This window comes from Pleurodeles waltl, chromosome 1_2 (assembly GCF_031143425.1).
Source record: "Pleurodeles waltl isolate 20211129_DDA chromosome 1_2, aPleWal1.hap1.20221129, whole genome shotgun sequence".
In the NCBI taxonomy this organism is placed as follows: domain Eukaryota; kingdom Metazoa; phylum Chordata; class Amphibia; order Caudata; family Salamandridae; genus Pleurodeles; species Pleurodeles waltl.
The window spans coordinates 679,468,663-679,487,304 of NC_090437.1; the positions used below are offsets into that span (position 1 = coordinate 679,468,663).

Genomic DNA, 18,642 nt, shown 5'->3' on the forward strand with positions numbered 1-18,642 from the left:
GGAAAATACATTATGAAGGATCTCCTCATGACATATATCATATACAGTGTTCTATCTGACCCATTTCTGATGCCTTGGAAGACATGGTAGGGCAAATAAGTCTGTTCCGCAGTATTTAATGACACCATCCAAAATTGAAAGCATGTCTTCTTCCCGCAGTTATCAGTGACAGCAAGCTGAATGTGATATTGACAATGACCAATAATGTCTCTGTTTTCTATTCTTTAGTTTCCTAATAGTGCTGGACTATATCGGACTGAGTTTGGCGACTTTGAACTCCTGTATAAACCCAATAGCTCTTTACTTTGTGAGCAAGAAGTTCAAAAACTGTTTTCAGGTAAGGTCAGTTCAGTTTTATGCAGTGCTTCATTGGAGCAGGTGGTTACCGGTGGGGTCCACAGGCATTTATTTTTCCTCATCCAATATTTACCGATAGCAAGAGAGAGAAAAACTCACAAAGTGGAAAGACTGAGGAAGAGAAAGATGGACCACCGCTACAAAGAGAGAAAGCAGGAACCTGCAAGAATGAGATAAAATGAGGAGGGAGTGCCTGCTTTGTGCATTGTAAATAGCAATACAGGTGGATATAACTTGTCACAGGAAATCACTTCTCATTAAATAAATTAATTCACTGAAAATGTACCTATAACAAGTCTGAAAAGATTTTTCAAACTTAGAAAGTTAATCTTTAGCTATGTGTTCTATTTTCTGTAGAATATGTTAGGGATCAGGGTAATATCATGAAGGCGTGCGCAGGTGCAAAGCTGTGAACCTATTTTGAAGTCATTCCATGGTTTATAGCACTTACCACATGCACTTAACACCGAAGTTCTCATATTGCCTGAGCTGAAGACAGCGCAGCTCGGAAATTGGGTGAGGCAGCCACTGCTGACTTAAGTGTATTCTCTTTGGAAAGTGAAATGGCATAAAATCAGGTACAGCGATATTCTCTGCCCCAGCGCGCATTCATGTTATGGCCCCTGAAGTGAAATAGAGGCATAAAGTGCGGGTATTGATTAAAGTATAATTATGGATTTTTTAAAGTTCCATAGCCTCAATGTACAAAATAATGTGTGTTTTGTCTCTTACAGCCTGATTTAGAACTTGGAGGACAAGGTACTCCGTCACAAATGTGAAAAAGTACCCCGTCCGCAAACTCTTGGTCTGGCTGCCCTTTTGAGATTTGGATGAGCCATCAGTTTTCTGCTGGCCGTGCCCCAGTTTGCTCCATCAATGGAGTGCTTTCTCCAATGTCCTGATGGAGTGCTGGCTGTCTGAGTAAGGGCATCCATCACTCCACCTGCCCTAGTTAGTGCTGAAGGTCTAAGGTCCTTTTGTAGGCACATGTGCTGACCGTTGCAAGACATTTCTTTAGCTAAAAGTGAGCTTAGAGCCCACCCATTGTTTACTGTTGGTTGGTCTCATTGTCATCCTCCACTCTAATTTGCTTGCTTCTTATTTGATGGCTTGTGGGCTTTTCTACCCCATTTCGAGTCTGTCCCTCCGCTGGAGTATGGATGCATTACTGTGTATTTTTTTTCTTTTTTGCTTAGCACTCTAGAAAAGTGCAGTTGTTTTCCAGCTATCTCCCTTGTGTGCTTCTCTGCCTCCTGTTTCAGTGTTGCTCTTCCGACCATGTCCTTCTCTGCCCCCATTACCACCCCCCCCGTCTCTGTGTTGCTCTGACTTGCCATGTGTTTCTGTGCTCCCATAATCTGCATATTGCTCTGTCTTACTTACGCGTCTCTGCTGCCCACCCCCAGTCTACATTTTGCTCTGTCTTGCTGTGTGCTTTTGTGGCACCCCCTTGGTCTCCATGTTGCACTGTCTCACCATGTGCATCTCTGCCACTCCTATGTAATTTCTGTCATGTGTTGCTTGCTCGCCATCTCCATATTGCTGTACCTCACCATGTACCTCTGTGATCCCATCTTCTCCGTGTTCCCCCTTTCTTGCCATGTGCTTTGGTACTTCTTCATGTTGCTTTGTCTCCACGTGTTCTCCTCTGCCCTTCTGTGCTGATTCCAAACCCCATGTTGCTTCCTTCCTGCCCGCATCCTTAATTTTGCTTCCTCACCCATCTATGTCCCCCGTTTTGCTTGTGTGTGCCCCTCCCTGGAGTTTATTATCTTTTTGGTTAGCAATCTAGCTCAGATTGTTAAGTAAAAAAGTTTAATAAAGGGCCTGTGTCAGTTTTAGGGACCTTCATGCATGGTGGGCTTACATACACAATGATGCTGCTACCTGCATCAAAGCTTGTTTTTTTATTTCTTCAACTATACTGCACAGCATGGCGGATGCTCTGCAGCATTGGTAAATACTATTGGCAAAGCAGATAGGTGTCAAAGGTGTGACCTATTTGCTTTGCTAATGCTTAATTCTGGCCGTCATCACCGAGGGAAACCTTGAGGTCTTAAAAAGAAAAATTAAAATAATGTCCACCATACTCCCTGAGTCTTGAGGTAATTCATTATTTGCTTTTTCAAAACAAACTCCAAAATCGAACAAAAGGCTTCGTGGGCGGTCGTCTAAACTGACAGCGGTCACATACGAAACTTTTTCAACCTTCAGAGGAACTGCCATGATGGTTGTTGCTTTGAAGGTGCAGAGATCACCGCTGGGTGGATGGTGATCTCTAAATTTGTTAGACCATTAGTGTGGCAGCCGAAATGTCCTTTGCCACCGTGAAAAATGGACTACTGCCGAACAAACTCTATATTGGACCTTTAGTCTCCATTCACCTTTCTTATTGTGTAGTACATTGAGATGAAAAGACAACATAAAGCATTGTTATTAGGATTCAATATTAAGAATAGTTTCTCTTATTGTCCAAGTACTCTAAATGCCTTTTGTCCACTCATATGTTGTATATTTACGGCAAGGTTCCAAAATGATTTGTTTAAGTGTATAACTGGATTATTTTAGCCGTACAGTATGCATTTTTGAAGACATGAAGGATGGATAAGAATTTCTGACATGCTAATACTATTAGTGATCAGGGCAAACCAACAAAGCATTTAAGTTCACAAATTGAAAGACTCATAATTAATAAGTATTAATAAGTATTAATCACAATCAGTTAACTCGCACATGTTCACAAGGGTGCTATGTTGAAAATGCAAGTTTCTAGTGATACCAAATATCTAAAGTGATTTATCACACATAAAGAATAGAAACGCATTGGCTGCTTGGCTCATTAATCGAGAGGACTGTGGTTCATTTGCACTCAGTGGATATTGTCAAACATGTCCCAATGCCACTAGCACCCTGGAAACACTTCACCTACCCCCCAAACTGCTGCACTAAGCATGTTTCCAGCAAGAGAAAGGAAAAAAGGTGTAGGCTACAGGTTTTCTCCACCAGTAGGAATATTTTCCTATAACGGGAGAAAAGCGAAGAAGTTAAAAAGATAAGGCCCAGATTGAAGAGGGCCTAGCACCTCCTTGCATCACATTAGCGCCATTTTTCTTTACACCAGTGTGGCCCAATAAGGCCAAAATCGCTGCACTAGATTTACAAAGTGGTGCAATGCATGGATTGTGCTACTTTGTAACCCCTTGTGCCTCATTATGCTTGTACCAGGCATAATGCATGCAAGGGGGGCGTTCCCAAGTTAGGGGGGGGGGCAAAACAATGGAGCAAAGAAATCTAAAAGATTCTTTGCGCCATTTTTTTCGGCATTTTTAACGCCAGCTCAGAGCAGGTGTTAAAAGAGGGCTCACCATTGCTTATAATGGGCCTCTATGTACTGTTCAGGGTTAGCGCCAAAATGTACATCAATAGCGTCAACAATTCTGACATTAATGCCCCCCTACCCTGCACCATGGTGCGCCATATTTTAAAGATGGTGCACACATGCTGGTGGTATGGGGGTGCTAAGGGGCGCAAGGAAAGAGGCGCTGTACTGGGTGGAGCGCCACTTTTCTTAAATCTGCCCCTAAGTGAGCTAAGGCTAGATTTAGGCCTATATACACAAAGCTTCCCTACATGTTGCACATCTAAAGCTAATTCCCCTTGTGTTTTTATTGCACTATAAGCATAATCATTTTTAAAATTCCTTTTCTCTAACCTCTTAATGCTTTTCTCCTGTCATCTGTGTGATCTAAAAAGCTCTTTTCTAAAGGTGTAAGCAAGCATGTCAGGCTATCCCTGTGAGCGTAAGCAGTCCCAAAAGTTAATGTAGGCTCAAAGAAACCTCTCACTAATACTATGTCATTATCCTTGGCTACTCTACTCAGGTACCTAATTATGGGGACAAACGGAATCACCACACCATGTTTGGAATAGAAATATTGAATGTACTCCTAGTTATAGAATCTTGTTAGTAACAGTTTACAACTCATCCCATAAGTAAGAGACATACTATGATAGGTAACCCCTTCTTCAACTGACAGAGGAATCTGTGTACACACAAAACAATTCTTCACATCCATTGTCTTAACATACTCACTCAATAAGCGATAGTAGACATTAGAAGAAAGTTCCCCCTGTGCATTGTCTACGTGCAGATACTTCTCATGTAACCTAAACTTCTCTATCGCCATTAATGCGGTAGTTGTCTCTAAAGCGGAAGTTTGGTTGGCTTTACTCTTGTCAAGAATAGTCATACCCACAATCAATATCACACCCGATATCATACATACAATTGCCAAACCAATACTCATGTATTTACAGCACCTGTTCTTCCTACCCTGCTGGCTAATATTGCTCACGATCTGTAAAGAATCAGAAAGTAGAAGAGAACATTTAGAAACTACGCAGGAAAATGAAAAACAAAAATCCTCTTTCAGCAGTTATTTACAGCTTTCAGTCTCACTTCCAGGGTCTTTTTTCTAAAAAATCGGTAAGTTTGTCAAAATCAGTTTAGCAGCTTGTCAAATCAGGTTATTTTGTCAAATCAGGTTACTTTTCAAGTTTCTTTTTTCTTTGTTACCTTTTTTTCTTAATTTGTTTCAACAGTTCAGTTAGTTACTTTCTTTCAAGTGTCAACATATTGACCTGGAATGTCTCGATCTAAACAAAAAGACAAAAATTATCTTTGCCATTTACTTGTAACTGTATACACCCATTCAGGACCTGCGTACCTTCAATTTTCAATTCTCTCTTTTTTCAATTTTCGATCTTCATTTAATTCTCCTTCACTTAGATCCTCTGTCCTAGTCATATCTACTTCTTCCTTGATTGTTGTAACAACTGCTTTCTTTCTCTTTGCTTGTGACTCCGGCCACTTATCTCCTTTCAGTGGACCCTTGGTCAGTGCTATTTTCAGTGTTGAACGGGAAACTTCTTCTTGCTCTGCAGGATTTTCTCTTGACGGACCTGCAACTGGTTCAGGAGGATGCAGATCACATATGCTTTGATCCACCTCAACTCCTTCCCCCTCGGGGTCTGACGTTTGCTTTATTTGTCTCTCAAATTCATCTACTTCTGGGAGAGCCCTCCTCTGACTAGAGTCTCCTGCTGCCTTAATTGAGATTGGCTCACTGTCACCCTCCTAGAGGTCTTCTCCTTCGTCTCTCATAGGAGTGACTGAACTGTCCTCAATGTGCTCAGATCTGGCCTCAGTTCCTCTTTCTTCTCCTTCCGGCTCTGAGGCTTGTCTGTTTGTTGTTGGTACTCTCAACAACTCTTCTTCATCTTCCAAAGGACATGCCACTTTTCTTGTGTGGCTTGCATGTATCCAGTTCAGAACTCCAGCACACTTCAAAGCTGTGGCAGTGGTCAGAACCACCTGGAACAAGCCTTTCCGCCGAGGCTCCAAACACATCTTCCACACGTGTTTCCGGACCCCCACCCAGTCACCCGCCCCCAGGGTGTGTCCTTGATCTTGGATCGGTGGCAGTGTGGTGGCTTCCACCTGCTGAGAGAAAGAGCAAACCACATCAGCCAGAACTTTGCAGTAGTCCAACTCATCTGTAATGTTCACAAGAGCATTCGCAGGAACCGCTGGCAACCTCATTGCTCTGCCCATGAGGATTTTGTGCGGTGACAATCCTCTCTTCCTGTCGGATGGATTTCTCATTGTCATCAAAACTAACGGCAGTGGGTCAGGCCATTTTAGATTCATGGACGCACACATTTTCGCCATTCATCTGTTCCACTAGTCCTGGTGCTTCAGGGCGATAACTACAATGCAACTTCTGCTCGATGTTCAATGCTGCACATAGTAATTTCACTACTTCATTGTTGAAGTGACTTCCCCTATCTGATTCTAAAGAGATTGGGAACCCAAAACATGGTATCAGTTCCCTAAACAGCAATTTCGGTACTGTGAGGCTGTCATTTCTTCATTTAGGGTACGCTTCAATCCAGTGACTAAAGATGCAGACAGTCACCAACACATATCTCAAATCTCCACACACAGGCATCTCAATAAAATCAATTTGCATTCTGCTGAATGGACCGCCTGCTCTTTCAATGTGGCTCAAATTAACCACTGCCCCTTTTCCCCATGTTTATTTGCTGACAATGGCAAACTGCTTCAGCAACTTGTCTAAACCTTGGATTGAACCAATTATGTTTAAACAGGCAAATCATGGCATCCCTCCCAACATGTGCTTGACCATGATAATACCTAGCCATTTGAGACAACAGACTGTTTAGCAAAACTAATCGTCCCTCCTCTGAAACCCACAATTCAACCTTTCACTGTGCACATTTAATTTTGCTCCTTGAACGTTTTTCCTCCCTGTCAACATTATTCTGCAGTGTTTTCAATTCTTCCGATGTGTCAGTTACTTACAATGCAAAACATGTTTCATCTTCTTCAGGTAACAATTCCCACTTCTCTTTGAACACTATACAGTTCAATGCGCAAAACCTTGCGACTTGATCCGCATATCCATTTCCCATTGACACGAAATCCTGCGATTTCAGATCTGCACCGCATTTCACCACAGCAATCTTCTCAGGCATTTGGATAGCATGCAACAATTCTTTAATTCTCTCACCATTTCTCACTGGTAAACAAGATAGGTCATGCAACCTCTCTGCGACCACAACTGGCCATAGTCATGGACTATTCCAAATCCGTACTGGCTATTGGTGTAGATGGTAACTTTTAGTTGAGCAGAAACATGGCACGCTTTAGTAAGGGCTACCTGTTCCGCTACTTGTGCAGAATATACTCCTTAAAGCCAGGATGCTTCCAGAATACCAGTAATTGTGCACACAGCATATCCTGCTCTCAGGACTCCTTTTTTGTCTCTTAGACAGGAACCATCAACAAAGATAATTTGGTCATTTTCTTCCAATCGGTTGTCTCTAATATCAGGTCTCGGTTTTGTACACAAATCAGTTACTTCAAGACAATCATGCTCAATGTTTTCCAACTTTTCAATTTCAAAATTTTCATTTGGAAGCAAGGTTGCAGGGTTCAGCACTGTGCATCTTTTCAATGACACATTTTGTGACCCCAAAATACTTGTCTTGTAAGGCTTCAATGTTGCACCTGTCAGGTATTGGGGCTTGGTGCAGGAAAGAAAAACTTCAACTGAGTGAGAGACCATTATTGTTAGGGGATGTCCCATCACAATGCCTTCACACTGTGCGAGGCTCTGTCCAACCGCTGCAACTGCACGCAAACAGCCTGGTAAAGCTGCTGCAACTGGGTTCAAAGAAGCAGAAAAATATGCTACTGGCCGGTTTACACCTCCATGGACTTGATTCAAGACAGACCAGAAACATGCATCACGCTCATGGCAAAACAATCTGAAGGACTTTGTGTAGTCAGGCATACCCAAAGCCGGAGCTTTGCACAAACTCTCAATTCAGAAAACGCTTTCATGCAAACCTGGTCTAACACAAGGGGAGCAGTAATCTCCTTATGGGTCAGCTTCTGCAAGGGCTTGGAAATGACTGAGAAATTGGGAATCCACTGGTAACAATAGCCTACCATCCATAGGAACATCCTGACATCTCTCTGTGTGGCAGGGGAACTCATCTGCAGAATGGCTGTGACCCTTTCTCTGGATATTTTCCTTGTTCCTTTCTCAATGTGGTGACCCAAGTATTTCAATTCTTTCTGACAGTACTGCAATTTAAGTGGAGACACTTTATGACCATTCTTTCCCAAATGGTTCAGGAAAGCAATCGTATCATATTTGCACTTGTCCCTCGTTTTGGATGCAATCAACAGATTATTAATGTACTGTACCAAGGTCGATTGAAAAGGTAATTCAAAGTACTCCAAATTCTTTTTCAAGATCTGATTGAAAATGGAAGGTGACTCTGAAAACCCTTGAGGAATTCAACACCAACAGTAAACTCGGTCTAAAAATTTGAAACAAAAGAGAAATTGGCTGTCCTGTTGAAGAGGCCCAGAAAAGGTGGCTTGTGACAAGTCTATGACAGTGAACCACTCAGCATCACATGGACTCTGAAACAGAATCACAGCTGGATTTGGCACCACAGGGCAATATTTGATCACTATGTAATTTATTTTTCTCAAATCCTGGACAATTCGAACTTTCCCACAGGGCTTTTTCAATACCATTATCGGTGAATTACATGGGCTGCTCAACACTTCTTTCAAGACCCCTTGTTATACAAAATCTGCAATTATGTGAGCAACCTTCATAAGATTGTACTGTGGCATGTGGTACTGGGGAATCTGGAGAAAAATTGCGTTCGGCTTCACAGGAACTTTAACTGGCTCAATTCCCTTTATCAGACCTATTTCTTTCCCTGTCAGATCCCACACTTTCTCGTTCACCGTTCCCTGTAAATCAGGAGGAAGCTCCTTCACTGTGAACACTGGAAATAAATTAATCAAGGGATACTCCTCATTTATTATCTCACACTCGGTCTCTGGAGCTGGGTCATCATCGTCATCACTATTCATCCATATCTCAATTCCATCATTTGAACAAGTAATTGAGCATCTGGTTTCACACAACATGTCTGTTCCCAGTAGGGATACCGGACTTGAATCACAGACTATGAATTTGTGCAATCCTTTAAAGCTGCCAATTTTAAACTGAGCTGGTTCTGGAATTGGGTTGGTCAAATACTGATTCGCTACTCCTACAATCTGGACTGTCTTTCCTGAAAAGGGCAAGTTCTGAACTTCTGCAGTTCTCACTGTAGAGTGTGTAGCTTCTGTGTCAACCAAGAATGAAACTTTGTGACCCATTACCTTTCCCTTCACATATGGGCCTTTCTGATCTACTTCTAGAGAAGCTGCAAGCACAAATTCCTCCTCATCTGAACTCTAAGAGGTATTTGAATTTGCTGTCTAGGTACCATTGGAACATGCTGTTGCATTGGCTGCAACTGTGTCATTTGTACACACCGCATTTGCACCTGCTGCATGGGCTAAAAATGTTGTATCTGATTCACATTATTATGAAAATTCGGATTATGATCTCTCATTCTCAGACCTCTCATGTTTTGAAACAAATTGATGTCACTTGTTTGCTGAACGACAACTTCCTGCACCATCATTGGATACTCTCGCTTCCAATGTCCGATCGCTCTGCAAGTGTGACAAAGCAACACTCTCTTCATTCCCTGCACATCATTCTGAACCACTACAGTATTCAAATCAGGACTACAATTTCCATTACCAATTCCTCCGCGACCTCCACCTCTCATCTGATTTTGAAACACCACATTTCCCTGCTGCTGCTGCTGTGGACAATTTCCCTGCATCCCTGTTTGTGCCGCTTTAATCTGCATCACCATCACCTTTTCCTTCAGCTTTCTCTGCTTCAATTCAGTCTCATCACTACAGTATTTGGCATACTGCAAAACCTCATCAATCAGTTTTGCTTGCCAGCAAATCAAATGACTCTTAATCATCTGGCTAATTTCAGGTCTCAATCCTTCCACTAATCTGAACACAAAATGAATCTTGTCTTCTTGCTCAATTATCTCGGTACCACTGCAATGCTTAAATGCCTGCAACAATCTCTCATAATATGCATGTAACGACTCCTTTGCTTCCTGAGCTGTCCTGTCTATTCTCTGCCAGTAGATGTTTTTGGGCGAAATTCTCATCTTTAAAAATTCAGTCACTTTGTAGTAATATTTTATTACATCAGGAGATGGTGCACCTGTAGCCTGATCTCTCTCTGGTTCTTTTGTTGAACAATCTATACTCCTCTTATACTCCATCCACAGATCAGCTGGAACTACTCTCTCTAATAGAGTGATCAGCTCTTCTCACAGGCACTTTGCAATTTCACAAACCTGTCGGCCTGCTGGTACCATTCTACTGGCTTCTCGCTCAACCTGGGATAGTCATTTGTAAAGGACAGAATGTCACTTCTGCTCCAAGGGACATGAACAAAATTCCCTCCTGGAATTGTTCTCATTGGCAAAGTTTTCACTGGATCCTTGACCTGCTGCACATTTGCAGTCTGCTCTGCAGAATCCCTTTTTCGTTTATCTCTTTTCTTTGCCCATCTGCCTTCTCATTTGTCTAATGCTCCCCATTTCTGGACACTTTGGAGTAACTCCTTAAGGTGTGACTTCATTCCTGCAGATCTCATGTGTTCAGAGTCTTTGGTGTCAAAATCTAACCTGTAACTCCTTTTCAAATGCTTTGTTTTCTCTACTTCTATGCCATACCTTTATGCCAGGCCTGCTAACCTTTGGTGCACGTTGCTCCATTCCCTCGTAATTTTCGTGCACAGATATCTTAGTTCTGCTTCTGTGAAGGACTCTAATCTGTTCATATCCATAGTCCCTTCAATGAGCTCACCCACTTTCATTCCTAGACTCGTGTAGTTTAAGTACTCCTCTCCCTTAGGAGCACTCTGTGGGGTATTCAGCTTGTCTAACCATTCAGTCAATTGTTGGGCATTCAACCCTTGCAGCAAAATGTTATCGGCCTGGGCATGTGGCACTTGTTGTACCACTGTATCCAGGGACTGTGCCATCAGTAATTTCAGGCTCTGACTAACATTCAACACCATGACAGTATCCGGAGGAACTTCGAATGGGTTGAGGTCAAGCAATGATTGCGATTCGTAAATGGTTTGTCCCATAGGAGAGACTACTCAGATATTCTCATTAAGTCCTCTCCTCACTGAATTCTGACTCGAGACTCTCTGTCCATTTGCACTGTTTTTCTCTTGTGCGAACAAAGGTACAACTGGACCAATGGTAACAGGTACAGATACAGCATCCGGGCTTGGTCTGATACTGTAGTTCTGTGGGTGCATAGTTCCCATATTCTGACTCATCAATACAGATTTCTCTGTTGGGGTCCCTGTTATCGGAGTATACTTTGGCATCACTTGTGGCTGCACTTGAGACAGTAAAAGTGGAGTTGGCTCTGTCTGAATCAACATCAGTTTTGGAAAAACCTGCCCTGTCGGCACTATTAGGTTTGTGCCAGTTTCCACAATGGATACATCATGGTAAATTCTTGGGACATTTGACTGTGGTACCTGATTTTGTGCTAGTGGAGTAATAGGTGCATTAAGACTGTTCGGCATTGCGCTCTGTGTCATGCTCAGATTAACTTGCACTGGACTTTTTGTCATGTTAACCTGTGTCGGTGCTGAAGGATTTACACTAGTGCTCAGACTATTCTTTTGTGCTGCATATGGTGGGGGACGATTTCTCAATAACTGTAAAATAAGCTCATCATCAGGTGACTCTTCTTCAAGTGTAAAAGATCTCCTAGACTCCTTTGATCTCCGCTCTCTAGTCTCGGAAGGCCTCCTGTTTGTTCTCCTGGTAGCTTTCCTTCTGTCTCCCTCGCTGTCTTGTGTAATCGCTGGAAACAATTTAATCCCCTGTAAAGTTTCGGCTCTCCACAATTTCTGAGCACTGTCCCATCAAGCCTCCGCTAGTGTCTTTTCTGCCTTTTTCATCCTCCTCTCAAATTTCTGTTGCTGTTGCTGTATGGCTACCAACTCCCAAATAGCTAATGCATTGGACTGTGCTGGTCTTAGAGGGGGTCTCAGATCATACAGCACCCTCCTCAAATTCTCTAAGCTCCTCAAATTAAATGTTCCGTGGGAAGGAAACACTAAACTCCCATCCTTCTCTGTTACTTTGAACCATTGCTTCAACCAAAGACATGGCGCAACACCCTGCTCTTCAATTACAATGTAAGCTGGTGTACCTTCTGGCGGTGCAATATCCGCTAAGCTCGATGTAATGTATGTATCTCCCCTTAAAGCACTCTTCAAAGCTTTGAAAAATGTCATTTGTGCGACCTTTATGTTTTTAATATACCCCAGAGTCTTAGACCACGCAGGGTCCATATACCAACAACCACGTGGACAATTTTTGAGCACAAAGTGCCACACACATGTGAAGTTCGACGACTTCCCTACTCTCATACTTCGGAGTATGCACACTCCTTCTACAACTTCATTTGGAGTACGCAAACTCCCTAAACCCTCACAAACATCACAATTCACCTGCGATTTACATAAGCTGTGCAAGCGCAAAACCTACTTCATTCACACAATCACTAGAACGCCGAGAACATCCTCAAACAACCATTGGCAAGCTCCAAGATCCTGGGAAAGTCATTTTAGGTATTTTGGGGCACATTTTCTCTCAACTTTGTACCGTTGAATCTAGAAAAATCCAAACTTTCACCTTGCTTACTACCCCTGGGGCCAAATACTCTACTACCTATCTCTGGACTGTATGATGGGCTCTTAAGGAGACAAACCATCAATCTCTGCTACCATCTCTGTTAGTGCATCAGACCTTATTATGTAAACTTAGAAGGGAGACACAAATAGGCCAATGGACCTTTTGCTGCGCTTCTTGTTGTTCCCACCATATAACCCCATATCCATACAGATCAATAACAAATAACAATCAACGACATCAGTAATCAATAGGAGTCAGTAATTTCCATGATCAGTCATGAATAGCCACACCTTTATGTAAATGTTAGAATGTTTATTTCCCTTTATTAACAATGCTAATGTTACGTAACTTTGGCCCTCAATATGACTTCGGCGGTCTACGTTGTAGACCGCCAAAGTCCCGCCAGCCACAAGACCGCCAATGATGGCGGCCATCCGACCGCCATATTGTGACGGCTGGTGGCTCTCAACCATAAATTGGGTGGAGAGCCGCCAGCAGCCATACTGGAGTTTAGCGGTGCATTGGTGGTTACTCCGCTGGCACCGCCACGTCAGCACAACACCACCACGCCTATTACGACTTAGGCAGTCATCGCTATCCGACCTTTACTGGTATTCACAAACAGAGCTCTATGCTGAAGGTCAGAGTGAGAGCAAAGTCAGTATTAATTATTGGAAGTAGAGTTCATGTAAAACAGCATTAAGAATACTAGAGAGGTTGTGGCGGAATGAAGCCTGAAAGGCATGCGCATGAAGATATAAGAATACAACATTTTCAAAAAGCAGTTTTTAAATAAGGAGAGCATACCAATAACAAATCGAATTAAAATACTGCAGCATGTAGGCACACCCAAACAGAAAACACTAGCGCTTTCAGTCATAAAACATCCTACGAATAAGCTAAACATCCATCTCACTCAGGCCTGCCCAGATTTCTTCAAGGGCATGTGTATTCCATGATTTCATAAATACAGTTTTTATCATTTTGCATGTCATGTGTTTACTTTGTCAAATGTGTGTTTAAATTATGCTCACGTGCTGTCAATGTCCAAATATATTACATATATTAATGTTTTTAGTGCACAGAACCGGCCTGTCATTACTTTTTAAACCAGTTAGGCTTCTATATTTGTTTTGCACCTGGATGCTACCTGATTGAAATCAGTTATATTTTTGTACTATAGATTCATTTTTGTGACTGGTCACGATTTATAAATGTTTTCAAAATTCATTTTGCAAATCTCTGTTTGCTTTTGCTTACCTTTATTCGAGCAATCAATTACATTTTTGCTCTATTGCTCAAACTTTAAAAGTCCTTTGTATTTATTTTTTGTACATTTAAAAATGCTATGTGTATTTTACAATTAATTTCTTACTAGTTTTGACTCTGGGATGTTAACTTATACACACTGTAAGAAATTTAATTTTTATTTGGGGTGCACAACTACCCACTTCAAGGAATAATGGCAAGCCTTGTTAGGGTGAACCCTCCAAGTCACTCAACTAACCTGAACTCAACCTCCCAACACAGATGAGACAGCATTAACTTTGGACAATGTGCAAATATTTATGCAGAACGAAAACAGTAATAAAGTCAAAATGTAAAACAATAATAAGTACAGTTTAATGAATAAAATGACACCAAAATGACACAAATCTAATAAGGGGAACCAGATATATGTATTTTTAAAGATATTTTAAGTAGGAATAGCACCAATAAGCACAATGCAGCAATGATAATCAACTGTCTTGGTAGACGGGGACCTAGACGTGATTTGAGGCCTATTGTCATAGATCGTCTTTTAAGTCCCAATCACCCGCAGGAGTACACATCTAAAGCCTCCCAAGGCACTTGGTGAGGCACTTAGAGACACAGGGTATCAGACACGGGCAAACAGGAGGGTCCAATCCAGGTCCACTGGGTACATCCAGGAATAGGCCTCTTTTAGCTTGTTGTCTCGGTTGTCGCACAGGAGGTCAGCCAACTGACCATTTCCCATTTCTTTGTCCTGGGCATGAGGAGCAGATCCGGTCCTTCTGGTATCCTTCCAGGTTACAGACAACATGTCCAGTCCTCTTCTGTTTTCCTCAGATCCAAAAAGTATTCTAAAGTGGGTGTCTGGTGGAACCATATTTATGCCTGGAACCAGCAAGGGGTTGGAGTGGCTCTTGTTAATTTTCTAATCAATGAGGTAAAAGTTCCTAGACCCAGCCCAACCCACTTTTCAATATTACGTCTTTGCCGTGCTGCAAAACAGGCCCAAAATGATATGTATCGGGCATTTTCAAGATAGGGAAAGTCTTCTGCCACAGCAAAATTGGGCTCTCAGAGGTGGGAGTGTGTGTGTAGGGGAAATTTATTATGGTAATCCTAGTGTCCTCCCAAATCTAACACTGAAATCCAGTCTGGTTGGTACTAAACCAACAACAAACTCAGAGACAGACATCTTATAGAACAAAGGCAGGGTCCTTCAGCAACCAGACAGGGGATAAGCAAGAATTGACTTGACATCCTGTTCTCTCCCTTTCAAGTGTGCTCCAACTGTTAAATGTGGCTCAACAGACCTGTCCATCAGGATTTAGCACTGTGCTTTCAAAAGTAGGCCTGCCATCCTAAACTGCACATTCTGGGGAGCTTAGAGGAATCACCTCTGCACATTCAGATCAGCCTATTATTGACTTTTGCGAGGTATTTCACACCTATTTCACACTTGTTCAAAGCTGAGCAAAGGCTGAGCACTGGCAGAGGCTATGCTAATTAGCATTCTGGCAGAGCAAACAGGTAACTATTTTAAGAATTACTTTTCCTTACTGTTTAATAAAAATCCGACTTCACCATTTAATTGGATTTTTAATAACTGTTAAAAGTAGTGGTTAAATTATTGTTCTATCTGGTCCCATTTCCAAGCCACAGGGTTAGTATTTTCACACTGAAAATAGATTTTAGGACCTTTCCACTGTAATATTCATTCTCTACAGTACTTCTTTTAAATACCATGTGCTCTGTCTAGGAGGCTACATTACCTGAGCAGTGGTGGCTTGCGAATGTTTAAAAGGGAGGTTTTTACCTGTCAAAAAGAGTTACTGTAGCAAGTTCCACTGCAGGGTTACATGCAACAGTCAGGCTACACAGGCTAGACCTGAGGACATGTTTGCTTTACCACTGTAGTAGATTGCACAATGGGTGCTGCAGTTCCCTAGTGGCACTTAATGTGGAGGCCGGGGATACACTTAGTACACCAGATACCAGAGATTAACATGCTTGTTAAATGTGCCACATTGATGTCAGGATGAGTATGATTGTTGCAGGTAAAATAGATGTAGACTACCTTGACCACTGTTTATTTTCTTTCAGTCATGCTTGTGCTGTTGTTGCCAGTCGCAGCCATCGAACACCATGGTACCCTTGAATGGAACAAGCATTCAGTGGAAGAATCAAGAGCAAAACAATCACATCACGGATAGGAGCAGCCACTAAGTCACTGTTTTCTTAGATCTAGCAGGATGAGAGCAAAGACTAGGCTCCAACAGCTCCAGTGGTGGAGCCCTTCAGGGTGAAAACAAAATCTGGTATTGTGAGACATTTACTACATGCGAAGAAGTGGATTGGCAGTGGAATGGAATTTTTGGCCATCACTAATGACATTGTGCTATTAAAATCCTCAGTGATTTGCAGTCTTGGAGCCATTCAAGAACCACTGATGATAAACCATAATGACCAGAATATTGTACATCCTGCCAAAAAAAGGTGTTTCTATGTCTTCTACAATTTTTCTTTGCAGCCAGCAAGGAGTAATGACCTTTACATTTGACCGTGGCCTGCTTTTACAGTCCCTTTTCGTTTTTAGAACTCAACCAGTATTCAAGGACATCAAAGAAGTATTTCACAGAGTAATGGCTATATTCTGTATAGGACTGTCAAGCGTGCAGTGGAAAACCTATTATAAGGAAATGTATGATAGAGATTAGCATTTTAAATATATGCATATTGGAATGGGACTCCACCTATTCTAGCATGGTTTACAGTATTAACTTGAGTCCAAGGGAGGGGAAGTGTCAGCAAGTTAGTATTGATAGGGCTTCTATGTCCCAAAGCAATGCTGTACAAACCTTGGCTGTGAAGAACAGCAAACGTCTTCACTGGCACATCCCTATGGCACTTAGTCACCAAAAGGGAGAAATTTCAGTATGTGATGTATTAAAAATATATATTTTTTATAAAAATATAATAATAATGAAAAATATTATTTTCCCAAAAAGGAGGCAGGAAGCATTTCTTTTTAATGACTTCCTGTCTTCATCATAAAGCCATGTGTATCTCGCACCCCGCCAACACCGTTTATCCTCCATCGCAAAAGGTGTATTCCCCAAATTTTGTGGTAAAACCAGAATCTGAAAGATCTGAAAGATCCAAGCACTGTTCTGTGGTGTACACCATCAGAAACATGTTTGAATAACCTTTCCAATCTCACTCCTGTAATTTAGACTCACGCAGCTCATCAGTGCGGATGAAGTGTATAAAGTGTCAATATAGATACACTTGATATTATACTGTGTACATACTGTTTTTTTAAACATATTTAAGCATGTTGTTTACATTTCTTTGTAACTCACAGTGAAGGATAGAGTGTGAATGTCTCTGTGTGGCTTGAGTCACACCCAGAGTTAATGTATTTCGTAGTGTGCTCAGCAGTGGAAAAAAAGAGCAATGATGTGGGCAAAGGAGGAGCCAGGGAGTTATATATCAAGATCATGTGTTTTAATATATAATAAAAAATGTGTATTCCATGATTTCAGAGTTGCCTCAAGACTGCATCAATCTATGTCCTTCTCTATTAATGCATCACTCTTGGAAGCTAGGAGCAACATTACTAGGGAATAGGCGTAGATCATATGTAATAAAAAGAAATGGTCAAGTTAAGTTGCTGAAGGGTAAGGCAAAAGGTCCACTGTAAGTACCCTAGTAATCCTCAGTGATGCCAGATCTACAGAGTGGTCAAGACCTTTCATTGCCACTGACCATCAGAAACGAGTCCTAAAATGTTTCCACCGCTGCTTACAGCCACATGAATTTCACACTCTCCTATCCTCAGCAAATCTCAACATCCACCAATATACATGTTCAGCCACCATGGCGGTCAATGGTTGGAATGTGTACAGGAACCCTCCTTGCACACACATGCAACCCATCTACCCCAGGGCACGATCCCCGCAATTGTCCTCTCTCATGATATACCTGCTTTTGTTCCTCTGATGTTGCATATTAAATTTAATGGGAAAAGCTAGTAATCTATGTACTTAAAATAACAAGCTCTCTACCTGTCAGGGCCTTAATGATGCTGCTTATTTTTTCATCAGCCACGTGAAACACTTTGAAGATGCTTTGGTCTGTGACGTTTTTCCAAAACATTGTACGCTCTATGATACTGTGTGGCCGTTGACCAGAGCAAGATCATGGACCATATCATCACAGAAAGCAATGTGTCCTAACACCAAAGTGCATTCAAAGTGCTTTAAGACCTTGACAAGGGCTATTAAAAAGAGAGAGAGAGAGAGAGAGAGAGAGAGCGAGAGGAGGAAAGATCCCAGGGTTACTGACTTTGTTTCTTTACTAAAATAGACTGGAGAAATACTTTTAGCAGTCTCATTAAGTAGCACTTTTCTAGGTCTTTATCTTATTTGTGTTAGCCCAGGTGAGGGTAAAACACTTTGAAAGTAGTTTGTTTGTGGGACAGGATATGAAACATGTCCAGGGTTGGACGAGCCACTCTAACACTCAGGTACTTCCCTGGTAAGCTTCAGGCTGTGGGGCTGCTTTCAGAGCAGGTTTTGCTGACCCAACCATGCCTTCATGTCCCCATTTTAGCTGTAGCTTCCAAAAGTGTGCATTTGGTCTGAAATTGTTTCACAGTTGATTTTGGATTCCAGTCCAGCTCTGGACATATGAACTCCTATGGTACTATGGGGGTGATTGCCGCCCGCCAAAGTACCCCCGCCAGAACACCGCACCGCGGTCGTCAGACCGCTGCGGTGATTCTGGGTTTTCCACTGGGCTGGCGGGCGACCGCCAAAAGGCCGC

General features: G+C 42.1%; 1 protein-coding gene across 2 annotated transcripts in view; it reads left to right on the forward strand.

Annotated features, from left to right (window-relative positions):
- The window catches only part of EDNRA (endothelin receptor type A), a 168,672-nt gene extending 151,318 nt beyond the window's left edge, over positions 1-17,354 (forward strand). The window contains exons 7-8 of one of the 2 annotated variants that reach the window (XM_069242624.1): positions 229-337; positions 15,919-17,354. In XM_069242624.1, the coding sequence (XP_069098725.1) occupies positions 229-337; positions 15,919-16,041 (232 nt within the window). In that variant the 3' untranslated portion in view covers positions 16,042-17,354. The remainder of the gene's footprint in view (positions 1-228; positions 338-15,918) is intronic. The other variant, XM_069242625.1, reaches the window with a different exon arrangement.
- Positions 17,355-18,642: the final 1,288 nt, after the last annotated feature.